The sequence below is a fragment of the Convolutriloba macropyga genome, chromosome 9 (genome assembly GCF_964194025.1).
Source record: "Convolutriloba macropyga chromosome 9, txConMacr16.3, whole genome shotgun sequence".
NCBI classification, from domain to species: Eukaryota; Metazoa; Xenacoelomorpha; order Acoela; family Convolutidae; genus Convolutriloba; species Convolutriloba macropyga.
In genome coordinates, this window is record NC_134476.1 from 3,289,207 (window position 1) to 3,305,042 (window position 15,836).

The 15,836-nt window shown below is 35.3% G+C and overlaps 1 protein-coding gene across 1 annotated transcript; it reads left to right on the forward strand.

Annotated features, from left to right (window-relative positions):
• The first annotated feature begins 1,503 nt into the window (after window positions 1-1,503).
• Window positions 1,504-10,599, forward strand: LOC142345964 (calpain-B-like). The gene is made up of 2 exons (XM_075398430.1): window positions 1,504-1,772; window positions 9,157-10,599. The coding sequence occupies exons 1-2, from the start codon at window positions 1,556-1,558 to the stop codon at window positions 10,506-10,508; spliced, it is 1,569 nt and encodes a 522-aa protein (XP_075254545.1). The 5' UTR covers window positions 1,504-1,555; the 3' UTR covers window positions 10,509-10,599.
• The last annotated feature ends 5,237 nt before the right edge of the window (window positions 10,600-15,836 follow it).

The following is a 15,836-nucleotide window of genomic DNA, read 5'->3' on the forward strand; positions in this document are numbered from 1 at the left end:
GAAGACGGCAGAGCTCTGAAGCTATGATTAAAGGAAAATGGCAATTAATGCTGAAAATACTGGTTTTTCAAAAAATTTCTTCCAAGTTTTTGTCCTGGCTATAGCATACTATTTGTTTTATAAAACTCATATCAATTATTCAAAGTTTTATCAAAACTTTGGATGATGTATCGTTTTTAATGACTTATTCGGAACGATTCACAATGTGTCGGAATAAGTTATAAATGATAGAAAGATAGCCTTTTGAAAGACAGTTAAAAAATTTTCCTCGAGAAAAAACGAAAAATCATGATATAAATAGCTGTCTCTGGATTTCACTTGCTCGAGTTATATTCTTTTGGAAGTTCTTAAACGTGACCAATGAGATTTACGATGCACGTGTTTAAGTTTTTTTCTTGGTCATACATCTGTTCATTGGCCTGTCATCCTAGTTTAAGTGTCTCTTTCACTTTGTTTGATTTTAAGAGACCCAACTCTTGCCTTTTTAACCACCTGGCTTTTTTAAGTTTTCAACCACCTGGCCTTTTTTTCTGTTTTGTATCATATTGAATTTTGATTATTCTAAGGAAACCTCCAATTGTTTACAACGTTGTTTGAATGTTTTGATCCCTTAGGAGAATCTGAGAACATCTATACTCACTTTTTTTGCTCACTTTAGCTCTCATGTTTTTTAAAAAAAATAAAAGTGACGCGTACGTACTGACTTCAAATATTTTAAATTGGATTCCCTTTTTTATTCAAATATTTTAAATTGGATTCCCTTTTTTATTCAAATATTTTAAATTGGATTCCCTTTCGTTGATAAGAAAAATCATTTAAATTGCTCGACATTAGTAGGTTGCTTTATTTGTCAATTAGTGGGTGATGAGTTCACTTTTTATTATCAAATAAGTTTGTAACTTGCAATATCTAACTGGTAAATCTGGCATTGCATTTATGGTTATTTAATTAAAATTTGCAGGTGCTTGGTTCAATTTGTTTCCAAATTTTGACGCTTGTTTATTTACCAAGGCTTTCTTTTTTTTGTTCTAACATTTAAATTACTCAGAATATAAAATAAGGTTAGATATCTACATGCTTTAAAATGTTAAATAAATTAATCAATATTGTTATTAATATAATAATCATAAAATTGTGCGTGCTTTTTCTCATGGGTATAAATAGGATTTGAAGGCTCCTATTTGTCTATTAACGGGTACTTTTTTGTGCTGATCGAGCAAAAACTCGGTTAAAGCATTTTTAAAACAAGTTTTACTGTTAAAAGTTCTTACTGTTTCTGGTTTACTTAGGGCCGAGGAGCTCCAAATTGAACAAGAAAAACCAAAAAGTTATTAACTAAGTTCACAGTAGTTCTAACTTAATGCCAAAATATTCGTAGGCGACGTTAACAAGTTTGGTAAGAATTGAACTTTCAACAAAAATAGAAAATATTTTCTACAGAACGAATAATAGAAAGAAATTTCCGCAGTAGTTCAAAGATGAAAATATGCTTTTTTTCAGGTTACCGACAGAAAATGGGAAACTAATATTCGTCAGTTCAAGCGAAGGGAGAGAAATGTGGGGTCCGTTGTTAGAAAAAGCTTACGCGAAATTGTTCAAGAGTTACGTTTACATAGAAGCAGGCCAAACAGCAGATGCATTGACTGATTTTACAGGCGGAATTTCAGAGGTCATTTTCACGGAAGATCCACCAACAAACTTTTATAAGAGATTACAGAAAGCACTCGAAAGGAATTTCCTCATGTGTTGCGGAACAAGTTCCAAAAACAAATGTTAGTATGCAAACTAAATCGTTTTTCATGAAAAAAGTAAAGAGAAGGCGTGCAAATTTTGGCAAACTATAATTAACAGACCTCCTGTCTTGATTTCGAATTATTTCAACTCGGGGTGAATTTTTAAGCCTCTTCCATTGAATAGAGAGGAGATGCATTTACGACGTTTAAACTAGCTGCTTAGCTGCTTAAGATGGTGCCCGACTGGCAAATCCAGGCTGAGGTGTGCGCTCGAAATCGTCCTGATCCAGAACATTTCGAGCGCACGCATGACCGTTGTGCGCCCGAAATTACAGGGTCTGGAAGGTGGAATGAGAGCACTTGAGTCTGATCAGAGGTGGATTCGAGCGCAATCACCTTGCCAGCAATTATAATAAAATTTTCATTCTGTTGAATTGAGTGACAAAATTTTCCCCCATTTTTCACGAATTATAAACAAGCAACATTTTCAACGATGAAATAGAGCTATGCAGAAATATGAAGTTAAAATAAGGTACAGATAAACATAACCCATTTCAACAACTGAATTGTCCTGTGACTGAAGTGACCTGTGGACAATAATACGGATCAACCGCAAAAATGCGAATTGACGTCTTTATTCGCAACTGGTATTGGAGGGAATTTTTCCGAATTTTTTGGGGGTCTAATTGACACCTGATTTTTTTGGCTCTAGAAATTACTGAAACATTTTCACGCTAGTCCCAAAAACTCTCTTTGCATCTAATTGGTCAATCTGAATATCCATGTATCTAATTTCGAAGAAAATTAGAAAATTATTAAATCGTCTCCACACATGCTCACAACTCAAATCTTAAAACATGGCACGTGAAATTAACCGAGCAAAATTAGGTATGTATACTTGACCTTTCAAATTTTGGCCACGTAATGATTAATGCGCATGAAGAGTTCACACAATTAATTGAATCGATTTAGTTAGTTTTTGATTTTATTTATTTCAAAACATTGCAAAGACTTTTTCAAAAGGGATTTTTTACGCTCATTTGGAGATCAAAATCTTTCATTAAATCGCTGCTTACTTAACACCGAACCATTCAATGTATCTATCAAACTCAGCTAAAAGCCCCGTTCATATAAAGGCTCTGCCGATAATGGTTTACCCATCTTTTTTTTGAATAATAGCCACTTGCAACAATCAAACATCAGATACGAAAAGATCACCAAACGAGTTTGATATGAGATCAAGTTGTTAGTGGCTACTAAGTGTTTTCTGATATCAATATTCTTGCAGGGGCCAAATGGCAAAAGATTGGCATACGTCAGAGAAGATCCTAGACCTTAAAGAATCTGCAAAATCTAAAGGAAATTTAGAATTCAAAAGTGAATCGATTTCAAGTTCTTTCAACAGAGCTGATGAAGTATAAAATCTAAACATCGCTTCTAGAAACTCATTATTTTTCGCGAATACTTCTAACAGGTCTCACAAGGTGTTAAATCAGCACATACGGTGCATTTATCATCTAAAAATTGCACGGCTTTAAAAAAAGTAGATGACCTTATATAAATGATTCTAAAACAAAAACTCGGTTGTTCTTCAACGTTTTCAGCTTGTGTCCCCAGCTTAATCGGTGCATAAATTTTGCACCCAGTGGAATTACGTATCAAATTGTTACATAATAACTCACTCAGGGTATTTACTGAGGGTTTATAACGTACACTGGGGCAAAAGATAAAAGTTCTAAATTTTTATTTAAATAATGTACAAGCAGGTCAAAAAGTCAAAAAGGGATATCATCATCTTTCAATATTATAGAAGATGAAAAGTTAGTTATAACGGTTTGCAATAGCTTTTAAATATGTTGTGGAAAATGCTTCAATTTTACTGTTTTTTGCGGATAAATGTAACCCACTTCTACAACTTTGATTTTTTTTATTAACCTAAAAGTTTATTGTCGAAAATCTTTTGTAAGGTGAGACCCGATTCAAAGACTGAATTGTTCCTGTGAACATTGTGACGTGTAATCGAAAAAGAGCAAACTATCCTTTTTATTCGCAACTGGTACAGAGAAGAAAACATTCAGATTTTTTTTGGGTCTAATTGACACTATAACAGAAGCGCAACATGCTTAACACCGAACCAGCAAGTGCTTCAATAAGCCATGTTAATATAAAGGCTCTGCCGATAATGGTCTACCCACCATTTATGCAGTAGTAGCTGACTAGTGTGTTGTGGTAGCAAAAATTTTCCACGCGCCACATAGCGAAGGATCTTTTCATGGCATAGTATTCTTCTGAAAGTTTTCTAGTCTTTAGAGACAATTTGCAAAAAAGTTGCCGCCGACCAGTTTGTTTTTGCAATTATAACATATAGTAAACGTGCTATAAAATATATATTTTAAAAGTTTATTGGTTAAAAATTATTGTAAGGTGAAACCCGATTCAAAGACTGAATTGTTCCTGGGAAAATTGATACTTGTAATCGAAAATGAACAAAATATCCTCTTTATTCGCAACTGGTACAGTGAAGAAAACATTCAGATTTTTTTTGGTCTAATTGATACTATCACAGAAGCGCAACATGCTTAACACCGAACCAGCAAGTGCTTCAATAAGCCATGTTAATATAAAGGCTCTGCCGATAATGGTCTACCCACCATTTATGCACAATAAGCACCTGCAAGAATCCCACGTCAATAATGAAAGATCGCCAAAGAATTTAGAATGAGATCAAGTCGTTAGTTGCTGACTAGTGTGTTGTGGTAGCAAAAATTTTCCACGCGCCACATGGCGAAGGATGTTCTCATGGCATAGTATTCTTCTGAAATTGTCTAGTCTTTAGAGACAATTTGCAAAAAAGTTGCGGCCCACCAGTTTGTTTTTGCAATTATAACATATAGTTAACGTGCTATATAACATATATTTTGTAAGTTTATTGGTTAAAATTTTTTGTAAGGTGAGACCCGATTGAAAGACTGAATTGTTCCTATGAACATTGATACGTGTAATCGAAAAAGATCAAAATATCCTCTTCGTTCGCAACTAGTACAGAGAAAACATTCAGATTTTGTTTTGGGTCTAATTGACACTATCACAGAAGCGCAACATGCTTAACACCGAATCAGCAAGTGCTTCAATAAGCCATGTTAATAAAAAGGCTCTGCCGATAATGGTCTACCCACCATTTATGCACAATAAGCACCTGCAAGAATCCAACGTCAAATATGAAAAATCGCCAAAGACTTTAGAATGAGATCAAGTCGTTAGTTGCTGACTAGTGTGTTGTGGTAGCAAAAATTTTCCACGCGCCACATGGCGAAGGATGTTCTCATGGCATAGTATTCTTCTGAAATTTTCTAGTCTTTAGAGACAATTTGCAAAAAAGTTGCGGCCCACCAGTTTGTTTTTGCAATTATAACATATAGTTAACGTGCTATATAACATATATTTTGTAACTTTATTGGTTAAAATTTTTTTTAAGGTGAGACCCGATTCAAAGACTGAATTGTTCCTATGAACATTGATACGTGTAATCGAAAAAGATCAAAATATCCTCTTCGTTCGCAACTAGTACAGAGAAAACATTCAGATTTTGTTTTGGGTCTAATTGACACTATCACAGAAGCGCAACATGCTTAACACCGAATCAGCAAGTGCTTCAATAAGCCATGTTAATAAAAAGGCTCTGCCGATAATGGTCTACCCACCATTTATGCACAATAAGCACCTGCAAGAATCCAACGTCAAATATGAAAGATCGCCAAAGACTTTAGTATGAGATGGGGTTGTATGAGCCACTAACAACCTCATCTCATACTAAATTCTTTGGCGATCTTTCATATTTGACGTTGGATTCTTGCAGGTGCTTATTGTGCATAAATGGTGGGTAGACCATTATCGGCAGAGCCTTTATATTAACATGGCTTATTGAAGCACTTGCTGATTCGGTGTTAAGCATGTTGCGCTTCTGTGATAGTGTCAATTAGACCCAAAAAAAAATCTGCATGTTTTCTTCTCTGTACTAGTTGCGAATGAAGAGGATATTTTGATCTTCTTCGGTTACACGTATCAATATTCACAGGAACAATTCAGTCTTTGAATCGGGTCTCACCTTACAATAATTTTTAACCAATCAGCTCACAAAATATATGTTATATAGCACGTTAACTATATTTTATAATTGCAAAAAAAAACTGGTGGGCCGCAACTTTTTTGCAAATTGTCTCTGAAGACTAGAAAACTTTCAGAAGAATAATATGCCATGAGAAATTCCTTCGCCATGTGGCGCGTGGAAAATTTTTGCTACCACAACACACTAGTAAGCCACTAACAACCTCATCTCATACTAAATTCTTTGGCGATCTTTCATATTTGACGTTGGATTCTTGCAGGTGCTTATTGTGCATAAATGGTGGGTAGACCATTATCGGCAGAGCCTTTATATTAACATGGCTTATTGAAGCACTTGCTGGTTCGGTGTTAAGCATGTTGCGCTTCTGTGATAGTGTCAATTAGACCCAAAAAAATCTGAATGTTTTCTTCTCTGTACCAGTTGCGAATAAAGAGGATAGTTTGCTCTTTTTCGATTACACGTCACAATGTTCACAGGAACAATTCAGTCTTTGAATCGGGTCTCACCTTACAAAAAAATTTTAACCAATAAACTCACAAATTATATGTTATATATATTACGTTCCAATGTTAAAACAAAGCAAGTGCGCGTGGGGGTCATAAAACTAAACTGGGGTCATTTTCCCACTAAACTGGGGTCCGAAGAATAGATCCAGAAATTTATTTGACATTTAGCATCCAAAAGTGAATGGGTTTTAACTTATTCCAGCAGAACTGATGGAGTAGTATACAATGTAAACATCGCTTTTAGAAATTCGCTAATTTTCGAGCATAACTTTTTGCATATAATTTATGCACAGCTATATCGCAAAAATAAGACCTTTTTTTAATGATTCTTCAAAAAAAACTGGTTTCTTCGACCTTTTTGGTTTGTGTTCCCCAGCATAAATGTTGCATAATTTTTGCGCCCCAGAGAACTACAAACCACAATTTTACACATGCCTCACTGTGAAATTACTTAAGGTTTACAGCGCAATCTAGGGGAAAAGCGAGAAATAAAGTTTTTTATAATGAATTAGCATGTGAATAAGCGATATAATCCTGATTCAATGATTAGATAAAATGAAAACATTTTTGTAAAAAAACTATTATTTCTTAACAGTCGCCATCTTCTTCTCAGCCATCTCTTTGTCCGACCCAAATTTTATCGAACACAAATAATGTGTAATGTATCGGCGCTCTGTACTTTTCTCTCACACGTTTTTGCATCAATTTCAGCTTTCAGAATAAAATAAACAGGTAAAACCCAGTAGCCCTTATGTTTAATTAGAAGCCTTAAACGGTCATTAGCATGTTTTTCATGTGCTTAGTTTGCTAAAGTTGCTTGTTAAACCTAACTTCAATGTGAATAAGACTTTTTTATGTTTTAAGCCCAAAAATTTTAACGGCATTTTTTTGTGTATTTGCTCAATGGCTATTATATTAAAACGGCAGTCGGTATTTAGCAATGGCCAGTTTGAGGGCAGTGGCCAATAAGCCTTGTCCAGATAGAGGGCAGTCGGCAATAAGCCCTGTCCAGATAGAGGGCAGTCGGCAATTAGCGCTGGTCAGAATGATGGCAGTCGGCAATTAACGATGGCGAGATAGAGGGTAGTAAGAATTGATCGGTGGAAATTTTGAGAACAAAAATAATTCAACGCATGCTCAGTTGGGGGGGGGGGGTCAAGTAATGACTCAAAAAGGGGATAAATGCAGGCTATAAATTTTAAAATGTGACATAGAAATTCTCATAAAGAAAAACAAAATGCTTTTTAAAGATTCATTACTGTTTTGAAATGCGGATCTGATCAGGGAAATAGAAAATTGCTTCTACATGGTGCGGGCATCATGAGAAACAGTAATTTTTAGCCAAAGCAGCAGTTCCAGGCAGCTATAATTGCCTTTCTAGTTTTTACAATTCAAAGAATTTTTAAAATTCAAAGTATTTGAATTGTATTGGCACATTTGTATTTGTCACACGTTCATGATAATTGATGTAAAATGGAGTACTAATTTTGGTCGCGCCGAAACAGGAAATGGAGCGAAAAGGGGAGTCGTTTAGCGGCATGAAATTTTTTCGCGCTTATTTTAAAGTAAAGTGAGAAAACGGTGTTTGAACAAAAATTCGCTTTCTCGCTGGTGGTTTTTTGTTCACATGCGGCAATTTCCCTTTGATTTTTACTGTTATTTTCGATTGTTTGGATCGAATGTTTTTTCTAATTTGTTTTCCCTATTCATTCATAGTTCGGTCTAGGCCTAGTTTTTCGTTTGAACCAAATGTCTTTTTCTCGCTAGTTTTTCTTCTCATTTTTCGGATTGGCTTTTTTTTAAGTGTTTTCCCCAATCCATTCATAGTTCATCCTAGGCCTAGCTTTTTGTTAGAATCAAACTTACATTTCGCGCTGGTGGTTTTTTGTTCTCGCTAGCGACATTTTGACATTGATGTTCTGTTTTTTTTTATCTGAATTTTTTTTTAAAATTGTTTTTCCAATTCACTCATAGTCCGTTCTAGGTCTATTTTCTTGTTTAGTCAATAAAAATTCATTGAATTGTACGTCAGGACTTGTCCTGCAATGTTTTTTATTTCGTGTAACAGATTTTTGTTCTGTCTCACCTTGACTTCTTGAAATTAACTTTTTCAATGACTTCAGTGACTTCTACTGCTTTGCAGTTAAAATTTGTGTTCGTGACGTCATTTCTGCTTTTAGGTCAATTGCGTGACTTACCTCACTCAAAAAAAAGACTTCTGAACTCACTTATGGAACTTTAAGTTTTATGAACATTTAAAGATCAATAGTGTGCATCTAAGTAGTGCCAAACTTATATGCCCTAATTCCTGAGTAAAATATATTTGAGTTTTAATATCGAATATTAATTTTGGAAAAACCTCCATTAGGGTTTGTTCCTTGTAGAGCAAATGTGTCTCAAAAAATGACAGTCCAAATCCAACCCAAAAAGTCTAGTGGCCTATTAAAAAGCTGGTGGTCGATCTGTCAATCTTATTTCTTTAGTTGTTTCAATTCATGGTAGGCCACAAGCGTCTATCGCGGCTATTTTCCGGCAATCTGCCGGCTATATTTAAATCTTTTTTGATAACTTTTGTCGGACATTTCGGTCACTATTTTCATTTGCTCGATAATGATCAGACAATTTGGGGATCATTCGCCCATGGTCACCCAATGGCCCTTAAATGACTGACCGTTAGCAAGAACTCAGTTTATTCCCCCCTCTTGTTTTTCACCTGCTAATTGTCTGATCATTTACGAATACTTCGAACTTGGGGTGCGTCTTACAGTTTTAAATGAAACCATGTGTCTAGGGAGAACATTGAGCAGCGGGATATCTGGTGGACATGCGTACACAGTCACAGGATTTGCCACTGCGAGAGGGACCGAACTGATCAGAGTCAGGGATCCTTGGGGAACCAAGAGAGAATGGAGGGGTGCCTGGAGTGACGGGTCACGGGAATGGAATCAAATATCAGATAGCGAGAAACAACAACTGGGACTGAGATACGACCATGATGGAGAATTCTGGATGTCATTTGAAGATTTCTGTCGTCAATACGTGCGGGTCTCAATTTGTCATAAAGCCGACGTCACTATGGACGAAAGCCTCACTTTAAAACTCTCACAATATGAGGGTAGTTGGGTAAGGGGGGTTAGCGCGGGGGGTAGTTCCAAATACGTGAACACAATTCACACTAACCCACAGTATAAAGTGACTCTTAGAGACACAGACGATGCCGACAATGTATGCACCTTAACAGTGGCTCTTATGCAAAAATATTCAAGAGGTTTTTCGAATCCAAAACTGAAAATCGGGTTTTCAATTTACAGTTTGACGAGCGATGCAGAAAGGTATATCAGAAACGACAGAATGACTCAAAACTTTTTCATGAATAACCGCCCGGTTGTTAGTTCATACTTTGCCTCCATTCGGGAAATTGTCAAGACTGTTGAACTCCCCCCTGGGAATTACATTCTCATTCCCAGCACGGTAGATCCTAACTATGAGGGATATTTTTACCTACGCGTTCTAACTGAAAAGTCGTCCAACAGAACAGCAGAAATGGAAAGCGAAATTTTGTCATCGGCAGGTCACGAAAATGAGAACTTGGAAGCGTATTCTGACTATCAAAATGAAGATTCCAAAATGGTCCAAATGCTCCGACCGACATTCGACGCTTTAGCTGGCTCTGATGAATATATTTCAGCTCCAGAACTTATAACATTATTTCAGGTCATAACTAAAAACGAACCGAGTGACGAGAAAGCAGACATAAGCCACGCTCTGGCAATAATGGCTCTCTTCGACAAAGACAACACTGGCAAGCTTGATTTCAATGAATTTATGACATTGTATCACTTTTACGAGAAATGCAAAAGCCTGTTTACAAAATACGCTAAAGGTGGGAAAATGTCCGCTGGAAACGTTAGATATGCGCTGGAAAATCTGGATATCAACTTGCCAAGGTCAGTTATCGGAAGTGCGATACAGAGATATGGAAACGAAAGAGGGAATTTTATGACATTTTGCAATTTTGTGGCACTTACTAGCAAAGTCAAGGCTGTTATTGGAACCTGTTCGAAGGATGACGATGATAATATTTCTACCGCTTGTTCAGCTCAAGTCTTGGAGAAATTTCTTTTGCTTGCTCTAAAATTTTAAATGATCTGTGAACAAAAGAATTGAATGAAACTTTGTTCAGTTTTGCGCGTTATTTTATCAACAAAAAGTGGTGAAAAGATTTTTTTGAGCAGTTCTGAATCTAAAGATTTTTGCACTTAAAGGTGACCTTGAAATCATAAATTTTTCCCAATTTGTTTTTACCCAATGTCCTGTTACCCAACCTGCCATTTGCCCAATGCAATTTTACCCAATGCCAACTTAACCAATGCTCTTTTGATCTTTTCGTTCAATTATCCGATGTTCGGTTGTAATAGTTTCATGTCAAGTCCCACCGGTCATTTAGTTACATAGTCGGCTAAATAGCCGGTTTGGTAATATTAACAAAAAGGTAAATTAAAATTGATTGGGTAAAATGCCATTGGAAAAATTTGCACTGGGTATATTGGCAAGTTGGTTATAATGACCTAAAAGCGAAATTGAGCTCAAAATTTTAGAAAATCCAAATTGAGAACATGCGAATTAATGGAGACAAGATGGTATGAAGTCGCAGCAATAAAACAAAAAATGTTTTAGGCTCCTACTGACCTATGTTGGCAACCGTTAATGATCTATGTATAACAATAAAACCTTCTTATTGTAGGAGCTTGATAATTTATTGAAATATCAAAAGACATGAGGCAACGAAAAACAAAAAGTCCTATCAAGATATTCCAAGATGTTTTCAACAGCCATCAATTTTTTTATTTACCTTGACATAATCTCACCACGAAAATTTGGCGTTTCAATTTCTTGGCGTGATATTTGAAATTATGCAAGAGATAACGAGATTTTTTATGTCTTATCAAAGTTTATCAGGTTGAATTTCGGCGAGAACTATTAGGATGGTTGGCAATTTTCAAAAGAAAATTATAGATGAGGTTTCACGATTCAAAAAATTTCATTATAAGGATCAACTTGGGCTTTTCTACACTGAGGTACCGAAAAGCTTAGTTAGAGCACAATGTGCCCTTTCAGTGTTTTTTTTAGTAAGTTTGATTTACGTTAAAACGTGAAAACTTCAAGTTGAAAACAACAACATAACTTCATTTTATTCGCCTTCATAGAACAGATGGTTAGGTTGTTTTTTTTAGTGACTACAGAGCTGTTAAGCTTTCAAATTAAAGATTTCAGATTTTAATCGACAAAATACACTAACAAATCGCAAAATTACTAAGTAAATATGTATAAATTGACTTAAAACCGATAGAGTTTTAATTAAACTATGTCTGTGAACAATGTGAAAAAACCTGAAAAAACTGGTCCGGTAAAGCTTGCCCGGTAAATCAACCTGGTAAAGCTTGCCCGTTTTCGTCAAGCTGTAGTAAGTTGAGTTGCACGTGAAAATTGCTCAAATTGATCATGAAGCTCTAAAATTCTGCAAATACTTAATTTAAAGGAATGAAGATACAACCAATTTGAACCGATTTCATTTGAAACTCAACTTACTGTTGCTTACCGAAACTTTAATCTCTGGTTTTCCTCTGTACCCAGGTTGAGAAAAAAATCGGAATAATTTGTAAAATAAGCGATGAAAAGTTGTTTTTTTTTCACAGCAAATTTTGTACATAATTTTGCTGTGAAATGCGGTGAATGCGTTAAAGCTATGTAATTTCATCGCTATAGTACAACTTAAATAAAACTTAAAACAACAATGCACATCATTTTATCGCTTTCGACAGTTACCTTCCTTGCACGGATTCAAACCTTTTACCTCCTGCGTGTCAGCAACTTCTTCTTCCACTGCGCCACTTCTGAGTATAATCTAGCATATTTGTTTGAATTTAAATCAAATTCACTCTACTTTTTGTAAAACATATGCATTGCACTTTTTATAAGATTAGCGGTGAAATTACAAATTCTAGCTGTGAAATGTGGTGATTGTTTGTAAGTTCGCCACTTACTCTAGTGTCTGACCACAGTCGCTCAAAATCGCATTGTCTTCATTACTGAATCATAGACGCAGTTTTTGGTTCCTCAAATCATGGTTGTCTTAATTTTTGCATTTTCGTTCAGTTTAGGACTATTTCAATTAATTTCGAACGAATTTTTTAAGGGCAAATTTTCGTGAATGAAATCTTGTCAAAATTTCTGTTATATTAAAAACTTCACCCGTTTTTGTCTGATCATTTTGTGTTTGGTCCTGTTCTCGATATAAACGCGAACTTTTGCAATATCGCGAAAAATCGAACCATGAACGCTTTTTATTTATTATTTTACGACAATACGTGCGCAGTAGTCATACAAACTGGAATGATTCCATTTTTTCTGGGTGTTTTATCACCTAAATTAATCGTTAACGTCTCACGTAACAAATATTCTGATGAGAACTTTTAATAGCTCATGCATGACGAAAATTCCCGGAGTCAATTTCTGTTTAGATTTTGCTGCAAAACATTTTTCACAGATAGCAGTGAAAGCGGAAACATTTTATTCTTCTAATTATTCAGAAATTGAAGACTTATTTCAGCTGCAAACGAAATTATTCAATTATACGACACAAATTTTGATCTTGAATATTAAACGTTGGTGTTCTCGCATTTGCACTAAATGAAACGCAAAAAAAAGAAAAACCTTATTAAAATTTTTAAAATATAATTTGAGACTACCTTTTTTGTCTGGTTCCCAATTGAAGCCCCTAAAAATCGCAAAAATTCAGTTAATCAAATTAATTCTTATTGAACAAGTATATTACTTTTACAACTCAATTATAAATGATTGAAAATTAAAATTATCAAATCCGATAAATATGACAATATAATAGATTACGGCAAAAAATTGGAACTCTTTCGCACTTAAAGCCCACTCCCCCCCCCACCTCCCATTCTTCGTCTTTAATACAAGATAAAGGGTTTATACTTCTATGGGACCCATAGTAAGAAGAGCCAAAATTTGCAAAATTAAACACCAAGACAAATTATCATGTTTACAATTTTTTTTTACATTTACGTAAATTACGTAACATTTAATACATCTTTACAAAATTCGAACCAAAAAAATCTTTTCACTGTTCTCTGATGAAAACAATTTAATTCTGCCTGAAAAACGCTTTTGTGGGTATCGTTATTGGTTACTTCAGATCCATTTCTTTGTGACAATTTGACCCCGCCCGCGATTAATCTATTTAATTGTTAAATACAACCTGAATGATTTTTTGTGCTTTTATTTACCGACAAATTTATTTTCATAATTAGTTGTTTTTGACAAAAGCGAATTTGCTCAGAAAAACTAAATAAATAACACGTCATGTAATTTTTAACCCCCGCTTGTTTCAATCTTTTTTATTTTTTATTTTAATAAATTGCCTTCGAATAGATGAACAAATGGATAGAATAAATGAATGAGTTTTCTTTACAAAAGATGCTCATAATAGTTATATAATGAAAAGCTCCTTTGTGGAAATGTTCACATCATGGTTAGTTCAAAGGACTGAATGTTTTTGGACCTTCAAGGGCCAAGTTCAACCTCATTACTAAACTTTATTATTTTTTTTGCTAAATTAAACTTTATTATTTGAGAGATCACAATAGAACAAGGTAGCACGGAAATGGGAAAAATCCCTAATCTGTTCTGCCTTATTATTTCTGACAAGCTGTAGGATTGCTATAAGCAAATTTAAACGGATTTATTCAGTCTGTCTACCCCCCCCAGGTTAGTGGGTATATAAATTTTACGCCACCAAGGTGCGCGTGCTAAATTTATCACAATAACGTGCTATATAAATCATAAAATTTAATATTGGGGGGGGCATGAAAAAACATTGGGGGGACATGAAAAAATTTGGTGGACGGGGCGGGGGGCAGAATCGATCCATTTATACAACTGTAGAATATTGTAAACTGTTCACTGGCTCAGGTGTTGCCAGGACAGGAGACAGGTTGCAACCATTCGGAGTACTTGAGAGTTTCAAGGTGTTTCCGGAATTTTGCGCATGTTGAAATATGGCGTATAGAACTCATGAGCATATATAGAGCGATTCACAAAATTTACCTTTATCAAGCCACCGTCAATGGTCGGAGATTCTTCGCCCGTATGTCTAAGGTTACGCACAGACTGAACGAAACCTGTCAAAACTCCCTCATCGGTGATGATAAGTTTTTGCGGCCATTTATCAGTGGGTTCCGCTGATGCGAGGAACAGAAAATTGGGGCTTATTATTTGGAAACTGAGGTTTCTTCCTCTAATGAGAGGCAGGTAGAAATGGTCCAGAGACAGGGCTCGATCGGATACAAACGGGTCATCGACAGCTTTCATTTCATAAGCGTACAATAACAGGTTGGAAAACATTGTCCCAATTGTCAGCCTGTGCAAACACACAAAGAGACTAATTATCTGATTAACAACCCGATAGAGTTTTAATTAAACTATGTCTGTGAACAATGTGAAAAAACCTGAAAAAACTGGTCCGGTAAAGCTTGCCCGGTAAATCAACCTGGTAAAGCTTGCCCGTTTTCGTCAAGCTGTAGTAAGTTGAGTTGCACGTGAAAATTGCTCAAATTGATCATGAAGCTCTAAAATTCTGCAAATACTTAATTTAAAGGAATGAAGATACAACCAATTTGAACCGATTTCATTTGAAACTCAACTTACTGTTGCTTACCGAAACTTTAATCTCTGGTTTTCCTCTGTACCCAGGTTGAGAAAAAAATCGGAATAATTTGTAAAATAAGCGATGAAAAGTTGTTTTTTTTTCACAGCAAATTTTGTACATAATTTTGCTGTGAAATGCGGTGAATGCGTTAAAGCTATGTAATTTCATCGCTATAGTACAACTTAAATAAAACTTAAAACAACAATGCACATCATTTTATCGCTTTCGACAGTTACCTTCCTTGCACGGATTCAAACCTTTTACCTCCTGCGTGTCAGCAACTTCTTCTTCCACTGCGCCACTTCTGAGTATAATCTAGCATATTTGTTTGAATTTAAATCAAATTCACTCTACTTTTTGTAAAACATATGCATTGCACTTTTTATAAGATTAGCGGTGAAATTACAAACTCTAGCTGTGAAATGTGGTGATTGTTTGTAAGTTCGCCACTTACTCTAGTGTCTGACCACAGTCGCTCAAAATCGCATTGTCTTCATTACTGAATCATAGACGCAGTTTTTGGTTCCTCAAATCATGGTTGTCTTAATTTTTGCATTTTCGTTCAGTTTAGGACTATTTCAATTAATTTCGAACGAATTTTTTAAGGGCAAATTTTCGTGAATGAAATCTTGTCAAAATTTCTGTTATATTAAAAACTTCACCCGTTTTTGTCTGATCATTTTGTGTTTGGTCCTGTTCTCGATATAAACGCGAACTTTTGCAATATCGCGAAAAATCGA

Bases quoted from the DNA above. Each gene is read 5' to 3' on its own strand.
- LOC142345964 (XM_075398430.1), top strand. From the start codon at position 1,556: ATGTGGGGTCCGTTGTTAGAAAAAGCTTACGCGAAATTGTTCAAGAGT. The intron at 1,773-9,156 runs GTTAGTATGCAA...CCATGTGTCTAG, and splicing joins AACAAGTTCCAAAAACAAAT to GGAGAACATTGAGCAGCGGG.